The 18510-nt window shown below is 41.1% G+C and overlaps 1 protein-coding gene across 10 annotated transcripts in view; it reads right to left on the reverse strand.

The window, feature by feature from the left end:
• The window catches only part of PHC3 (polyhomeotic homolog 3), a 39257-nt gene extending 22250 nt beyond the window's left edge, over window positions 1-17007 (reverse strand). For 5 of the 10 annotated variants that reach the window (XR_012650901.1, XR_012650900.1, XR_012650899.1 and 2 more), the window contains exons 1-8: window positions 16958-17007; window positions 13402-13549; window positions 12479-12637; window positions 10966-11043; window positions 9215-9373; window positions 7490-7588; window positions 3448-3688; window positions 1097-1974 (exon numbers count right to left, since the gene is read on the reverse strand). Coding sequence is in view for 6 of the 10 variants with exons in the window: in XM_075031363.1 (XP_074887464.1) it covers window positions 1097-1974; window positions 3448-3688; window positions 7490-7588; window positions 9215-9373; window positions 10966-11043; window positions 12479-12637; window positions 13402-13527 (1740 nt within the window). In the remaining 4 variants the exon portion in view is untranslated. Of the gene's footprint in view, window positions 1-1096; window positions 1975-3447; window positions 3689-7489; window positions 7589-9214; window positions 9374-10965; window positions 11044-12478; window positions 12638-13401; window positions 13550-13692; window positions 14094-16957 lie in introns of those variants that run through there. The other 5 variants (XM_075031365.1, XM_075031364.1, XM_075031367.1 and 2 more) reach the window with 5 other exon arrangements.
• Window positions 17008-18510: the final 1503 nt, after the last annotated feature.

An 18510-nucleotide genomic window follows, 5' to 3' on the forward strand; every position in this document is an offset into this window, starting at 1 on the left:
CTGCAAATTGTTCTCTATCTTATACAGCAGCGTAATCAAACTGAGTATTTCAGAAGAGTACACTAAGACTATCAAGCATTAGTGGTTATAAGAGATCATGAAGTATTTTCCTCAAAACTATTAAAGTAAATTTACATGAATTACTGACAAGTCAGTTTAGCAGATGAGGATGTAGAACACCACCTTGCCAAAAGCAAACCTAGCTTCTACTCTTTTGCTGAATTTCTACATGAAATATCAGGAAGTTGAGATTATTACCCTCTTAATATAAATTAAACAGCACACCTTCCTCCTTACCCTGTTGGTAGTCTCAAAAAAGCCTACAAGAGCTGTTGATTCTTTTACTTACATTAATCTCATTAGCATGTTACCATTAAATGCCACCTTAAATGTCAGCATTATTTGCATATCATTTTATTTCACTGATATTTCACTGCACATGATTTTAGTTCAGTGTGAGTGAAGCTGGAATCTTCAGTTACAAACTGTAGATGTCTGAGACTAACACTGAACTAAATTAAATGGCAGTGATGGGGAACACCAAGACAGCATCAAAAATTCCCCTATTCTTTTATGAAGAGGATCTTTTTGATGTTAGTACAAAATTAATTATCCAGAACTCTATCATCTTAATAATCTTCTACACACCTTCGCGCCTAGTATACAGATGATTCTCCTACTCAAAATGTTGATTGCCTATATTTGTATTAACATAAAGAGGTAAACAGGTAAAAGCTTACGGTCCATACGGTATATTTATTAAAATTCATTTTGACAAAAGCATTGACATATATTTACTTGCTTTTTTAACTTTAGATATGCTGCAATTTCATTAAGAAATAAGATCTGAGGCCCCAAAATTGCACTTTCATGATTTTTGGTTGATAGTCTTGACTGATGATCCATTACAAAAAGCCAAAAAGCAAATCACAAGGAAAATGTCTGTTTTCTTAAAACTTGTTTCTGTAATCAACAGGTTTCTTCTTGTTCTCTGTCTAGCACCTCGTTTAGCTCCCTCTGAAGTCAATGGGCCAGATTTACAACTCTTCAGAGAAGCCAAGGATAAAGAATAAAGGACTACAATATTACCACTTACCACTGGAGTTTCAATTGGTACCGATGGCTGCACCTGAAGATTTACTGCAACAGTCTGTGGTGGTGGAAGAGTTTGAAATGGCAGCTGGACCAAAGCTTCTGCAGCAGGAAGTTCTTCCTCAGAAACCAAAGTGTTTTGAACCAAAACCTGGCCCTGGGACAGAATTTCAGGCTGCACTTGTAAAGACTGCACAGACTGCAACGGCAGTTGTTGAATCTGGGTTGAAGATGTTGACAGCTGAGGAGGAGCTGCAAGAGGGATAGGTGTGGACTGCAAGGCTGAATATTGCTGGTGTGGTGTCGAGGACACAATCTGTTGGCCTGGGGAAACTAAGCTGGGCTGATCTACTGACCCTATATGTACAGCTGGGGAAGATGGAAGTGGAAGATGTGACGGAAGATTAAGCGGCTGTGCAATTGGTCGAACTGGATTGGTAGTAGGTTGCTGAGGAACAGTCTGCTCTGGCTGAAGACCTGTTGGCATGAGGGAGTTTGCCTGTGACTGGATAAGTGCTTGAGGGTGAATAATTATTGTGGGTGATTGACTAGGGGAGTGAGAAGGTGGAGGGGATACCACTACTGACTGCTGAGCTGACTGGGATGGAGTAGGAGATAGTGTTAGAGGGGGAGGATGGATGTGAATAGGTGAGCAATGAGACTGGACACTGCTGGGACCTGGAGGAAGACCATGGCTTGGGAGCGGTAGACAGTGCTGTGATGGAGGGGGTTCCTGACCCGAAGGAGTCTGAAGTGCAATTGGCTGGACTTGCTGCTGCTGTTGCAATATCAGCTGATGATGGGAAATCTTTGGAGGTGGTGAATGAAGTGGGATCTGCTGATGTTTTACTAGAGAATGAGGTTGCAATGGAGAATATGAAGCTGTGAGGGAGGAAAAAAAGTGACAATTAGTATTTATTTCTTTAAGTCAAGAGAACATTATAAAAATATTAAAAGAAAGGAAGTTTTTAAAGTAAGACCACCACAACTTCTTCAACCCTTCGGATCTATGTTTAGAAATATCATCTTTGACAGCATAGAGTACACAAGAACCATTTATTAAGGTAATATATCAATTTCCAAAGCAAAATGCAGCAACGAATAAAGGAACATAGCCATGCTTTTTACATATATATACACCTATATGTACTTTCTATATAAAAGCATCTAAACTTATCTTTTTGGTGCTAGTTCTAGGATTATTGCTGATCCAGCCTTTGCTTATTTAAAAATTTCATGCTACTTTAAATGGATTTAACCTTTACTTTGAAACAGACTGGAATGAAAGAGATAAGCATGTCACAATCCACAGGCTTTGTTGAAAACTGCTAAGTTAAAGTTTAGGTAATTTGATTTTAAGACACTAAACAAAATTCCAAGAGTTCAGTATGAATTAAAATCTTTCAAAGTATTTGTCTGAACTTGAACACACATGCTGAAAGGTATGAATTTAAAAATAGTGCAGCTTCCAGAGATATCACATCACCTTCAAGCGAACCAGTGACTCACTAGTAATTCCATACAGCGCACGCACATATATTTTCCTCCACATGCAAACCTCTTCTTGCTTTGTCTTTTCCACTTGAGAAACAACTCATTTATGTCGCCTTTTTTATTATTTATTCTGCTAGGGAAGATGGATTTTTTCCTTATAGAAGTGAGTTCTAGGAGCATCAGGGCTCAATGCCTCAGGAATGTCTGCCTTGCAGTTTTACTCCTTCTCTAAAAGCTGCCATTAAGCCAAGCTAAATTCCACAGAATTCAGATCAATTGTCTACACTAGCCTTACTCTTTCAAAATAAGGAAGCTAAAATGCAAATACAGGCTTTTACATTGCATGCAATATCTAACCAACTGCATGCTTGTTTTGATTTACCTCTTAATACAAAATACAAAAGTACTTGATATAAGAACATTCTGATGACACAGACAAGACAGAAAAAAAAAAAAAACAACCAAAAAACAACCCCAGCAAAATAGATGTTGATAAGAGCAAGAGGCCTGAGGTGGTTTCAGCCCACGTATTGCTTCCCAAAGATTGGGGATGACATGTCCTAACAATGAGCATACAGAAAAAACAGTAATGAGAATCATGTTTGTACTGTGATTCAACTGTGTCTTGCAATTGCTATATTGTGCTTGTACTGTGATTTAAGAACACTGCTGTATCGCTCTGCTAAATCAAAAACCTGTGTAACATCCAATATCGACAAATAAGTAAATTTACTATTAAACGTAAAACTCTATTCATGTGGAATATCTAAGAACCTGGTCAGACAGCACTGGACTCTGACAGAACCATAACATACAAACTTTAATTGAAATAACTTTCTTATAGGTCCATTTTCAACCTACCTGGTGTTATTAAGTGATGTATGCTTGATGTCCGTGTGACTGGTGTACTCCGACACTCTGGAGATGGGCTCTCGCCTTTTCTATTGCTTTCTGAGGGATCTGGTTGGCTGCCCTTTGAACTGGTTACAGGTTTATTAGGGCACAGAGACAATGACTGAGTTTGACTGCTGCTCTTTGGTGGGCCATTCTGTGAACTTGACAATACACCCAACTTCTGACTGCGCAATGTCAAGTTCTGAACCTGAAAAATGAGCAAAATGTGAAAAAACCCAAACCAAAGAAACATCTATGACAAACATCCAGGCAAAAATAGCAAAAAAAACCCATTATGTAATGATTCGCATCCTATGTGATCAAAATACATGAGAAGTTAAAAATCTGCATATCAATGTATCTATTAAGCCACCAAATTTAAAGAATAGGGATCTTGAATTACTTCAGTGATAAAGAAACAGGAAAGTCTTTTTTTCTTATTGAACTTTTAAAAGAAATGGAAATTGTTCATTACATTAATTTGAATTGAAACTTGCATTTTTTTCTCTTTTATTGTGCCTTCGAAGTGAATGACACAAAGCATCTTAAGCAAATGCAATTTTATTTTTTACAGACGCTACAGAAGTGCAAGAGGTCTATAAGCATGCTTCCAGAGACTAACATAAACCAGAGCCTCGGGCGGTCAATGGGACCAGAATCTGCTGTATGTTATCCATGTCTTAACAAATCTGAGCCCTTTATATCTACAGCGATATTAATGTACCTTTTCATCATGACACTTCCAATGTCACATGAAACAAAAGGTTTGCTTTCTGAAATGCAAATCAGTCAGTGATTATTTTCACTAATGTCTTTTATATCACAGCCAGATTCTGTACATAATGATCCCAGCTTTCCAATCCTACATGCTGAGCTAGAATTTTATTTTCAAGGATAAAGACTACCCTTGTAGCACTAATTTACATCATACTTCACATGAAAAAGAGGACTAATTATTATCACCATCCACTATTTTGATTACATAATCCCTTCCTCATTCAACTGTTAGTACCTGTGTAACGAACAGCCGGTTTACATTTTACTTCTTGCTGTTCAGTGTGTTACCACAGGATGCATTCAAATCCTGTTCTGAAGACAACAGTATTTGCTTCCTTATTGGCATGCATGAGGCATTTACTACAATTGTACCTCTGTGAGTACAAATCAACCTTCAGCACACCTTAACAGATAAGGTAACTAATCTGAGATGTCCAGGTCACACATGAGGGGCACATGTATGAAAAGAAAAAAAGTATGAAAGCAGAAGGGAAGAAGAGTAAGTAGGAGAGAAGTGTCAGTTCACCTACGAGGCCATGTTAGATGTGCCATTAAGACACTGCTAATCATTGATGAATTTCTGAGTTTCTCTGGTATTTCTACATAGAAGGCGATACTGTGAGATCACTATACTGTACCTTCACAAACATCTTGGCTAAGTGTAATATACACATCTATGTACATAACTAAATGCATTTTTTTCTTATGAACTGGCATTGCCTACTTGCTCAGGTTTGTTTATACGGTAAACACATTTCTCTAAACCCATCTGACTGAAACCCCAAGGACATATTTATCACAAGGTGAGAAAAATAAAGTGTACCAGTGTTAAAGCTTTTCCATTGCATCACTGACTACAGATGAAACTGGATCTTTGCAATGTCATTGCTGCTATAGAAACTACCAGACAACCAAAGTTAACAACATCTGGCAATAGTGCAGTAGTGAATGTTGAGAGGGGAAAGGAACGGTTTAAGTTTGGCAGGGTCACCACAGCAGCTCATCTGACTGAATAATGCTGTCTGGTGTGAGATTCTACTGTCCCTCTGCAATGACGCCTCATGAAATTGCACAGACGGGCAGACTTGTGCAAAGTGGACCTCTAAAACCCTGTGGTACAAAAGGACCAAGACTGTAAAGTGACAGGCTTTATTGACATCTCTACCCTGAATGCAAAAGACAAAGATACAAATGCAGAAAGAGTTGCTAGCCCATCTAGTAACCTCTCTGCACTTTTGTGGTGGGTTGACCCCGGCTGGACACCAGGTGCCCACCAAAGCCGCAATATCACTCCTCCTCCTCAGTTGGATAGGGGAGAGAAAATACAACAAAGGGCTCGTAAGCCAAGATAAGGACACGGAGGTATCACTCACCAATTATCATCACGGGCAAAACAGACTCGACTTGGGGAAAATTAACCTAATTTATTACCAATCGACTGGAGTAGGGTAATGAGAAATAAAGCCAAATCTTAAGAACACCTTCCCCCCACCCCTCTCTTCTTCCTGGACACAGCTTCATTCCCGAATTCTCTACCTCCTCTCCCCCAGCAGCACAGGGGGACAGGGAATGGGGGTTACGGTCAGTTCATCACACATTGTCTCTGCTGCTCCTTCCTCTTAAGGGGGAGTTCTCCTCACTCTTCCCCTGCTCCAGCATGTGGTTCCTCCTGTGGGAGACAGTCATCCAGGAACTTCTCCAACGTGTGTCCTTCCCATGGGCTGCAGTTCTTCACGAACTGCTCCAGGGTGGGTCCCTTCCATGGGCTGCAGTCCTTCAGGTACAGACTGCTCCAGTGTGGCTCCCCTATGGGGTCACAAGTCCTGCCAGAAAACCTGCTCCAGCATGGGCTCCTCTCTCCACGGGGCCACAGGTCCTGCCAGGAGCCTGCTCCAGTGTGGGCTTCCCACAGGGTCACAGCCTCCTTCAGGCATCCCCTTGCTCCAGTGTGGGGTCCTCCCCGGGCTGCAGGTGGAGATCTGCTCCCCCATGTACCTCCCTGGGCTGCAGGGGGACAGCCTGCCTCACCATGGTCTTCCCCACGGGCTACAGGGGAATCTCTGCTCCAGTGCCTGGAGCATCTCCTCCCCTGCTTCTGCACTGACCTGGGGGTCTGCAGGGTTGTTTCTCTCGCATGTTCTCACTACTGTCTCTGGCTGCAGTTGCTGTGCCACAGCAACTTTTTTTCCCTTCTTAAATCTGTTATCCCAGAGGCACTACCACTGTCGCTGATGGCCTCGGCCTTGGCCAGCAGCAGATCCGTCTTGGAGCCAGCTGGCACTGGCTCTGTCGGACACAGGGGAAGCTTCTAGCAGCTTCTCATAGAAGCCACCATTGTAATCCCCCCACTACCAAAACCTTGCCATGCAAACCCAATACAACTTTCAGATTTGATCTGCAGAATCTGGAGGAGAGGCAGCTGTGATAAAGGACAATGAGGCATGATAACTCCAAGACTGAAGGAGCAGTCTGTCTGAGCAGCCTGTCTTTTCAGCGGAGGCTCAACTGATGAACTTAACATCGTGAGCTTGATCAACAACATCCTACATAAATACACAGTTGGACTCCAGCAAGCTCTGCCTGCCTCAAAATACCTACTGGAAAAGCAGAGAGAAGGCAAGCTTCAATAATATACCATTATCTCAGAACAGTGACACATCTTTAAGGTCTTCCAACCTACTAGAATCTTCTGAAGGTGTCAATAAACATAAGGTCAGAGAAAGTTCAACTGCTATAATTTACTTGGATTTCCAAAAGGTTTCTAAACAAGGTCCATTTATCAAAGGCTTTTAAAGAAACTGCTAAGATAGAAGATCTCTCACAAGAGGATAAATTTGTTAGACAAGTGTTCACTTTTCACAGTGGAAGACTGTGACTAATACATTCTGTAGCAATCTGTATAATGACATTTTTTTTTTCCAGGTGATAAACAACTATGTTGAGCAGTGAAAAGGTGATACAGGTTCAGCTGGTAACATGAAATTATTCAAGGCAATAAAGATGACAGCTAATTACAAACACCTCAAATGTAAAATTTGGATCCTGGATATGACATATAACATGATCATCTCTAAATGTGTGATGACAGCAATCAGAACACACTGAAGTTGTACATAACCAGTACCCGTTAATAGTTTTTATAGGCAAGTAAACTTAAGCACAATGTTTCCTTACTTTTCGGTTTTGGCCCACTCTTACGGGACAGACCTTTAATAAATTTACACAAGCTCACCTGAGTAGCTGCAGACTGACAGGAAGATGAGGAAGATGATGAGACAACAGGAATGTCAGACTGGACAGCAGCCACAGTGGTTGCAGGAGTGAAAATAAGCTGTTAAGCAAGAAAAAAATATCTGGTAACAGACTGAAACTTTGAAAGTATTTGAAAGAAATGCAATATTTTAAAGAGAGATACATAACACAAGTTAACATAGAGTTGACCTTTTTACAGAAAATGAAAGGTCTTGGTGATGAAGAAAAATACCTGACTTTTAGCATGCCAGCTAGAAACACTGAAAGACAAGTATGATGTTTGAACCAGTGAGGCTAGCAAAATGATCTTGCAATACCATTCTAAACAGAAACTAACAGGGTAAGTTTCTCTCTTGAAACTGGGGTGTAAAGCACCTGCATCATTACTCCATGTCATTGAGAGAGATTGCTACGAGAAAACCCAGCAATGTCATCCTCATACTGCTTCAGCTACTAAGTTGTTAACACATACTGAAAGGCAGTGACATGAAATGAATTCGTAATTCCTGTTCTGTTAAATAGTAGTAGGTACATTCAGCATCTAGCTTTGCTTACAAACCAGAGACTTGGGAAATCCTTTCACTGGCAAATGGATAAACAGGTGTCTGATCTTTAAATCCTTATCTTCAAGTTACACTACTTTTTCAATAAACATGTAGGAAAACAATAGCCAAAGAAAAAAACCTCAACACAGCAAAAAAGCATTGCTGTGCATGCCTAAGAAAAATCTCAGAAAAAGAACAAAGGATCTCTTTTCCGAAACATACTTCATAGGTGCAACTCCTGCAAGAACTCACACCTGCATCTACTTTTATATGCCACTGCAGTCACAGACATCTGGCTCTGAATCTCAGTGTAGTATAACAGTGATTCTTCCTATTTCATGTAGTTGAACTTAACACTAGAAAGCTCTGGTCATTAACTCACACAAGCCATAATAGAGTCTCTGGCCTTTACCAAGTACTGATTGGCATATGAGCATTCATGTACAACTTCAGTAATTTCTATGGAAACCCACACAGATTTTAAGGTTCAATTCATATGAAACTCACTAGAGATAGTACTAAATTTAAAAAAATAAAATAAAAAAAAAAGTCACTGAACAGATTTTTCAAAGTTGCCCATTAGGAAATGGAAGTGCCACATTGACAGGAAATTGCAAGAATCTAATGAGTTTCATGTGAATCCAAAGAGAATGAAAGCCATGTATCTAACTTTAATTCTAGAGACAATAATGCAAAGAACAATCTAAGAAAATTTTAATCCAGAGCCGCAACTCGGAATGTTACCAGTGCATTGGAAAACAATCTACCTTGAATACAGAGAGACTCCAGTACGCCCTTCTACATAGCCAGAAAAGAAAGGTGCTCTTTTTCTACTTTTTTTCCCCACATTTGATCAAATTAATAACTGTAGTATGACCAGGCTAAAAACACTTGAGCAAACTTCACCAGAGAACTAAGCTACAGCAATCCTTTTACTTCTGATGCCTATAGTGTTTCAGAAAATACATGTTCACAAAATTAGCGACTAAATTCTCAATACTATCTAAAACTAAAGAAATATATTTATCAATAATTTATAGAAACAAAATAAAACCCGAAATGGTTAGGGTGGTTTTTTTTTTTTTCTGGGTGAGGTGGTGCGGGGTGGAGACGACAGGGACAGACCAAAATCAAACTTAAGAATTTTAATCAAAACTTACCATTTGAGCTCGTAGATACATTTGAGCCTGGCTTGCACTCAGGGTTGGAGAGGTGCTCCCCAGCAACATTGTCTGTTGGGTAATACTGCTGCTGGTGGTGTTGGAGGTCTGTGAACGGCTTATTATCTGTGCAGGTGTAGGAGAGGTGGAGAGGTTAATCTAAGGAAACAAAAATATTGCTTCTGTCATGGAAATTCATTCATCCTAGGGTCTAAAGCCAGAAAGCCTTTGACAAAAATGGCAGGGGCAGTTGAAATCTCTGAACTGTAAAGATATCAAAAATAGGTTGAGCCAATCATCATAAAACTGGATTTTGGCAACACTGTACATTTTCATTCTTAAACTGCAAGCAACCATTTTGCAGTAAACAATAGGCAGTTACGAGTACAAACAATGATATTATGAAGTCTGAAAAATATACCTCATAGAAATACACATTTACAGAATATGTAGCATGAGCTTGCAATATTTTAAGGAAAATACCTAATTTTGAATATATAAGCATCTTTAAATGTTTATATTATCCCACTAGACTGATATCTTCTGTTATGCTTGTTATGCAACCTGATCAGGACACTTCTTTGTGCTACCATATATGGACTCTGAGTCCTCATTCTACACACGCACATTTAAAAATGACTGGAGACTAAAACTTTCTACAATTTCATATTAAATGCTCCTCAACAATTGCTCTTTGGCATCTTTTCAAAGAAAAGCTATTGTGGTTTTGGTTTGGGTTTTTTTCTCTTTTTTTTCTAACTGCTCTAACAGAGTTAAGTGCCCAGCTCTTTTTCATCACTTACTTAAAAGATTTCCTTGAAAAATCCCAGCCCAATTATTCTGTTAGTTTGACATCAGACATCTTTAACGACTTTCCCTCCTAAATTTAATGAATTAATGATTTTGCTTCTAACAACTATAAGCCAAAGCAATGCTATGAGAGCTTAAAAAAAGTATACAGTTAAATTACCAAAGCTATGCACTGCAATCATGAACAGCTTGAGGGCATGATTAATAAGCAGGATGTCTATAGGACTAACAAAGTCCTACTCAAGACAACTGTAGAACTGTACATAAGAGACTGTGCAAATTACATGTCTGAAGATGCCGCCTGAAGAAATACAGCATGGACTGAACACAGAGCTGCTAATAACTGAAACCTGAGCACATGCCTAGAATATGGATAAAATAATTGAAAGTGCATAAAAGATGCATGATAAAAGATGATAATCAATAAAAGAATGAATGCTACAAACATTTAATCAGTTTCACATATGTATGTGAGCATCGACTTCAATTCTTTAGATTTGGTGCTCTTTAATCACAGATACACAGTTATGATTTTAACCTACAATAGTGCCCTGAATAAAGAAACCAATGTGAAAAATCCAGTAAGAAATCATGTAAGAGATGAAAGCTCAGGGAGTGACTCCTGCAGCGGTCTGAACAGTCATGAGCGCTTGTGGAGCGAACAGCTGCCCCTCAGAGCACCAAGAGTGGGCTGGGACCAGGGAAGCCTCTAACACTGGCCAGCAACGATAGCGGCTGGCAACATGCATCAGGATGACTGGAGGATGCTGGAAGTGCAGCCAACACTTACTACAGAGTTGTCATACTTCTATTTACTGTTTCCATAATACTAATTTTAATCATACAAATTTAAATACTAAAATAATTTCTGTTTTTCCAAGCAGTTATATAATAACCAAGAGGGGTTGAAAATGGATGGAGGGCTTGGTTCAGTTACGTACCGACGTCTGCGACATGCTTGACTGCTGAGTGACACTCCCAGTGGGGGAAGTACATTGCCTCCCACCTGACAGGCTTGCCTAAATAGCAAGAATATGTGTCAAATATTGAAATCAAAAAGTGTTTAAGTGATGGTTTATGCAATAATATGAACATCAGAAACATCCCTCTCTACCGTTACCTCTTCTCTGAGTTAACAGTAAAAATGCTTTACTCAGTGGAATTAGTTTTCAGCAAAGTGCACTCTGCACTAAGGAATGCCATCTGCAATGTGCTAAATGCCTTGAATTCCTACCCAATTTCAGGCACTCAGAGTCTTGCAGATCAAGACTTGAACAAAAACTATCAGAGGTAAAGTCTATCAAACTGTTAATGATGGAGTTAACTGATCAGCTCACTACCTATGGTGCTCAGAACTTACAATGTGACATCATTAAAAACTGTCATTATTAAAACTCACATCATAATTTTTATTATGATTAGAATCCTCTAAAAATAAAACAAACTTTATAAATGCTGTAAAGAACACCCTCATATTCTAGAATGATTTATGTATGCACATCTAGTGTCTGTAACAGTACGCTATTCCAGCCCTTCAGATAAATACAGGGACAGTGATTCAGATTTCCGTATTAACAGACTCTATACCAAAACCTTCTAGCCCTTCCCAATCTGAGCTTGTCTGTCTCAGTAACTGTATATGCACACACAAATCTGTCACAGAAAAAAATATGACAAATCAATATATTACAGTGATCTGATGGAAAAGGTATAGAAGAAAAAGCCAGGAGCATAGAAGAGTCAGTCCCAGTTCTGACAACAAATAGCTATATCCCTGAAGTCTTTAACTCCGTTTCAGCATTTCCATGTGTAAAATCATTAACAACCACCTATCTCTGCAAGATAGTATTGTCAATCCAAGGTTCACTGAGGTCAAAGGAAACCTTTCCACTGCTTGAGTTTTCAAAATGGGTCTCCTCCATTGTTCAACTAATGTTAAAAGCTGTGCTTCAGAAATGAGATGTCATTTACTTCTTATATTTCTACTCAGAGTTAAAATTGAATTTTGCCATTACTTATAATGCAGCCAGATGTGTGGCAAAACACACTAAGATACCAGATGTTCATTATTTTTATTTGATTTCACTAAGATACATTGCTATTCATTGCTTTCCCCATCAACTTCTAGTGAAAAACATGGGATGAAGATTGAAGTAGTCTATTTTTAATATTTATTTTATTACTATTTGATGATTTACATGATGCATTATAATGCATGCAATAAAGCATGGAATGGTCGCCTACTGGAGCATCTGTAACACTGGACAAAATCCTCCGAATAGTTTGGAGGAAGGTACAATTTAAAATAACAAAGTCATTAAAATATAACAGTGAATTATTGTGAGGCATTAAGCTCAGGCACTTAAGCTGTTATTATGTTTGACAATGCTCTAGAATTGTAGTCCTACTCTAGAAAGTAGTGCACCATTCTTTTTCAGCAATCTTCGCTCTCACCTGTGGTACAGTTGCCAGACTCTGAAATTGGGTACTGCTTAAGTGCTGCTGCTGCAAAGCAGCAGTCTGCAGCATTAGATGCTGCTGTTGGGCTGCATACATCTGCTGGAGGTACTGAGCAGCTGAGCTAGGAGGACGATGCAAGGCCTGCTGAATAACCTGTGATGAATCAGTAGGTAATTAATTACAATTACAAAGTACACACCATGCTGACATGATGCTGAAGTTTACCTTTACAAGGAAATAAAACCAAATAAATGCTTTCACACCAATTACATAATACTGAACTCGCTCCATCACTGTTCTCAGCCAAGTCACAGAATATAGCCAACATAAATACATTCATGTTTTCAAGAAAAGCCTGACAATCAGCTGACAATACACCATCATTCATAACACAACATCCAAGCCTCTTAGGTTCTTGTCAACAAGTCCTACATAATGTTCAGCTTTTTGAAAGATCAGGATAGTGTGTGAGACTCAATTACCAAACCCAACAGAATGGACCGTACAGAGTCTGGGAGACCTAATTTAAAGAACAGCAAGAGGGGGCTGGATCCAAAGCAGCAGTTACACACACACAGATACCTCTGGATCCCTGTAGTCAATGTTGGTCATACAGCTTTATTTGGTGTAAAGTCTTATGTTAATAATCCATACCCTTAGGGAATGGTGAAAAAACCCAAACTTTCTAGCATAGCATTTCCCCTTCCCTTATTTGGGAGGCAGGCCCATACCCTGCACTATTCTTAAGTGGTCTGATACCCATCAGTAAAAAACATCTTCTGAAAACCAGTAAATCAGATACCAAGAAATAAGACAACGATTAAGAATGGAAAGTTAATCTTGTGTAAAAGTATTGCGCAATGCCTGTATTTGAGAGCACTGTACAGGACAGGAAAGAATATCTCATAGCCCAGTACCTGGACGGCATGCCTGTCAGAGCCGCTGTAGACGGATATCTGTGGTAGCTGTGTCCGGGCGGTGGAGGTGGTAGTGACAGTAGTTGTAGATGCGGAACATGTCGTTGTGTTTGGTTCATTCTCCATAGCTGTGCAGTGTTCGTCCGGCCTGGGAGAATTGAAATAAAAGTGGTTCACAAACAGAAGGCCAGTACACACCAATTTTAAAGGCAAAAAAAAAATATCTAAGCTTCACTGAGACAGAATAATGGACAATTTTCAAATGGATAAGTTTGTAGTATTTGCTATTACTTGATGGCATTTGTTGAGAGATGCAGTTACAATCTTCTAAGATCCATTGAGAGTAGCAATAGGTGACCGATTTAGGAATACATGCAAGAGTTCCAGCAAGCTACACAGGAGTACTGCCGCATCCCTCTTCCCCACGGCATAGCACTGAAACTGCTGGAGGACCATTCTGTACATTGAGCAAAACATGTTCTTGCCAAAAAATCACTGGTGGCATGCTCTATTTGGAAAGAGATGGAAAGGATGTAGAGAAAAATGCTTTTACTTTTTACAGCAATACCTCACAAAATACAGCAAGAACCAAGGAAGAAACTACCTATTTAAGCATCTCTGATGGTTCTCCCTGAGACTTAGGAGACTTCCCTCTACTGCAGAGTACAATCTCTCCCAAAATGTCGTCTTTAAAACTGAAATCAATCACATGCCTCAATATATGAGGAGAGTTTACTTTAGTTTCTTTTTCAGTATTGGTATTATGATTAACAGGAAACAGCATAGTTGCTGTTTATTGCTTTTAAAAGGATGTTAAAAAGGGTGGGGAGAAGATGTATTTCCTTACAGTAAAGAAGTGCTCAGAAAAATAATTGTTGAGAGCGCTGCAATGTACTAGGAAAAAAGCAGCATTGCCAAGTGCTTAACACACTGCCCATTGGATGCTGCATCAAACACGAACATAATTATAAGTTTCAACTCTCACAGCTGAAAGCAGAATGCAATGCTGCCAGGCTGCTACCTTCCCCTCTCAAAACTTGACTACTTCGCAAGTAGAGAACTGCACACAATGCTATAGCTCCTTGGTATTTTGAATAACTAAACTTTAACAGATATATGTGGTCACCCAAGGACCTCACGCCTATCATTCTATTGTATACTTGTCTATGTTTAGCCATCAAAGAAAATTCATGGCAATAAAGCACACTTTAAAAGCAGAGACCCCTACTACTAGAGCTGAAGAAAAAATACGGCCTTGTTTTTAAAAATTCAGATCTGTTGTGCTTTATTGATGCCATTTGCCTACCTACATTAGAGCACAAGTTAACATACATGGTTAACCACTTCAATTACAATAAAACCAGCATCGCTTCTAAAACCACTTTACATTAATTTCACATAATGCTAATGAAAAGTACCTTGAAAAAAAGTCCTGTCTCCTCCAGAGGACAACATAAAAAAAGCACATCAAAATATTTACACCTACAACTTGTCTAGCTTGTTTTAGCAGAGTTATGCAACTGGTTAAATTAGCCTAGGAAAACAACATCAGATGTTTAATTTCCTTTGTTCTCAGCCACATTTTAGATGTATTATTAGTGAGATGTGCAACGTATCCCCCTCTACAAGCTATTCCCTCAGAAGTTCAGCCCATGAGAGTTTTTAACCCTTCAGCTGAAAGTGTCTCATTTTCAAAAATAATTTTGTCATTGCCCAAGTTGTTGCCACAACGGATGTACAACCAAAACAGGAAAGAGCCCCTAAACTTTTGTTCAGCATGGCCTGAAGCTGAGGTGTATCTCAGTCCTCCTCTAGCACCTCATTTAGAGCCAGCATGAGATGCTTACTCGCCACCCCGCAGTCCTACCGCAACACAAACACCACGCATCACAGCATGAACACGCGGAAATAGCGTGCCCTCTTTTGGCTGAGAGATTAGTTAAGTGTTTCAACAGATCACACTTGTTTGAAAACTCTCCTCTCTAAGTGAGAAATGGGATGTTTAAGGGAGAAGAAGAAATACCTAAAAAGTGGTTGTTTTTAGCAAGGAAACCAAGAATCCATTGCAATTCAGCAGATGGGTATTTTATGACAGAAAGCATAAAACCCATTAGCGACTTAAAATCAGACTGCCTTTGCAGCGTTGCTTTCATTTACTTTACAACGCTGCATATGCGGAGACCGCTTCTAGTCATAAAAAAAAAAATCCCACACACAATTGAAAATAATCTTCTGAAATTGTTCATTGAGTACTCAATAATATCAAAAAGGCAAAACTCCTACCTCATAATAAAATTAATTTTAATGTATGAAGACCTTACAACGATGTTGCCTGTGAGCAACTTTAACTCAAAAGAACCTCTGTAATGCAAAGTTTTAGAAAACGCACTAAACTCTGACTTTAAACAACCACCACGCATTTAAGCAAGCCCAAAACACAAAGCACAACAGAAAACTATCCTGAAAGTAAGTATTTATTTAAGCAGTAACAGCATGAGACACCATGTAATTTCAAATTACACCATCCATAATGTAAATGTTCAGAAGTTCTGTTCTCTTTATTTTTTTGGTCAAAGCAAATATCTAAAGTAAAGAAATACCTGCTATTTTATACCAATAACATTAAACTACCTTCACAAGGAATACAAGTGTCACTACTTAGAAAGTCTGACTTTTGGTAAATGTCACAGTAATAACAAACACTGCTGACAATCTGCAATCGTAACTGGTATTTGAAAATAGTTTGAGGTTGGTTTGTTGTTTTGGTTTTGTTTTTTGTTGTTTTTTTTTTTTTACATATATGGTTTAATCTCATTCTTTCCATTCATGACATCTCCTTACAACTCCAAGGGTACAAACACCACTGAAAACACCTGAAAATTTCCTCCAAGTCTAAGCCCTACGGGCATTTCCATACGTGACCGAAGGCTCCGAGATAAATCCTCTCTCTCCCTTCGCTCCAACTACAGCACAGGCCAACCTCGCCCAAACCTTGGGGTTCTGTATTCTCGTTAAACAAAACCAAAACAAAACAGGCACATTTAAAACTACGCTCTGTGGAAATACAAACCACGCCATGCGGCACTAACTCGCCCGCCAACCGGCACGGAGCGACCCAGGAGCGGCGGGGCAGCTCGGCAGGCAGCCGCAGGGCCCCTCGGCGGCCGCGGCCGGCGCTCCCCGCCGCAGGCCGGGCCCGGCGGGCTGACCCGCCGCCCCCTCAGCACCGGGCCGCGGCCTCGCCCGGCCCAGCCGCCGCCACAACCGGCAGCCACGTTTCGGCGCAGCGCTCACCGCACACACCCCCCCGCCGCCCACCACCGCCTCCGGCGGCCCCACAGGCGCCAGCCGCCGCCGGGGAGGGAGGAAAGGTGGGCGGGAGGGGAGGCACTCGCTCCCCGAGCGGGGCCGGCCCGCTGTCAGGGCGCGGGTCCCCGCCTACGCGCCCCGCCCCGCCGCGGCCTGGCCGGGGCCTGCCGCTGCCGCTCCCCCCCTTCTTCTCCTCCTCCTCCTCCTCCTCCTCCTCCTCCTCCGCGCGTCCCGCCGGGAGACTCGCCTCGGACAAGCCGCTCTACTCCGCTTCCGCCATCTTCTCGCCTCCCTCAGGGGGAGGCGCTGCGCAGGCGCGGTGGGCGCCCGCCGGCGCCGGGCACGTGACGGCCCCCGCCGCCATGTTGTGGTTGGGGCGCGGCGGCGTCGTCCGTGAGGTACCGCGGCGAGGGCCGGGCTGTCGGCTAAGCCGGTCCCGGGGGTTCCCCGCGGAGCCTCCCGGGCGGCTGTCGGATCGCGGTGGAGGTAGCGAGCGGCATCACGTTAACGCAGGAAGGTTGCGGTGGGGAGGTGGCCGCCCGGTGGGGATCAGGGGCCTAGTCTCCCTCAGGGCCCGCAGCGGTGTGCGGTGCCGCGTGTTTAGTTGAGCACGGCAGCAGGGATGGCTACTTTAATTTTCCTGCGGGAGCGGTGGAGTCGAGCGATATGTTGCTAGGGCGTGTGGCAAGGAAGCTTAATTCATGCTTTGGCTACAGTAGGAAAATGAAGGATGTGATGCGTGCTGTTTTGAGAGTGCTGTTGGGAGGTTAAGGTCAGGGAAATATCTGCTTGTAGTGCTTTTCCACATTGGCTGCTGAAGGACCTCGGTAGCTCCAACCGGGACACTGGTGGTGAATTTTTAACTTCTCTGAGGACTATGAAACAGAAGAGTCTTTTAGCGCCCCTAACCGAGCTTTCAGTTCCTTCCTACAAAATGTTGGCTCTGAGCCTTTCCCTGCTATGGGGAAGACCACCTCTCCCTCTAAATTAACCGTAATCGATCAGAGCTGAATTATGCCAGTAATTCCTGTCTGAAATTAGCAACTGCTGCATATTACCATTGCAAAGCTCAACTTCCACAAAGACAAGTAGCCACTATAGCACGTAGGCCTAATTCAGATCTTACAGGGGACACCTTGACAAACTCAGCATCTTGCCCTCTCCTCTTCATGAAATGTTTTCCTGTGAGGAAGAAACATCTGTATCTTAGAATTCTGTAACATTATTACATAACCTTCAGGTATACTAGTATTTTCAAAGTTGCTTGTGTTCCCAATGATTCAGAAAGAAAGTGGCTCAGCGCAGTGGGAGTTGGGAAGAAAACTGCTACGTTGGACAGGAGTGCTGGTTTATGACACATTAAATATTTGATAGAGAACCAGTAGTGTGAATGAAAATGACATTGGTTAAAAACTTGAGAAAGAGCAATAGGAACAAATAGTAAAATGTAGCTCAGCGATACTTCTTTCTGCAGTTAGGTTGCTGTTTCCTTACATAACAGTTTGACCAAGTGATAATTGGATGTGAAGGGAGAAATTAAATTGCCAGTTGTCTAGCAGCTAGTTAGGATAGATAAATACTTTGCAAAGAAAAGAGTCTCAGCAAGCATCTTCACAAAACCCAAACACCATCAAAGGCATTGTAGATGAGCTTAAACCGTTGAAGGGTGAAGCAGTAACACTGACTGCAGGTGGACTGCCTGTGACAAGTAGTGACAATTTACCAGGTCTGAGGATGCCTGGTTTCTATGAAAGCTGACATGATGATTTGGTGAAAGAAAATAGGAATTTTCATAGGTAA

Source organism: Buteo buteo, chromosome 7 (genome assembly GCF_964188355.1).
Source record: "Buteo buteo chromosome 7, bButBut1.hap1.1, whole genome shotgun sequence".
Taxonomy (NCBI): domain Eukaryota; kingdom Metazoa; phylum Chordata; class Aves; order Accipitriformes; family Accipitridae; genus Buteo; species Buteo buteo.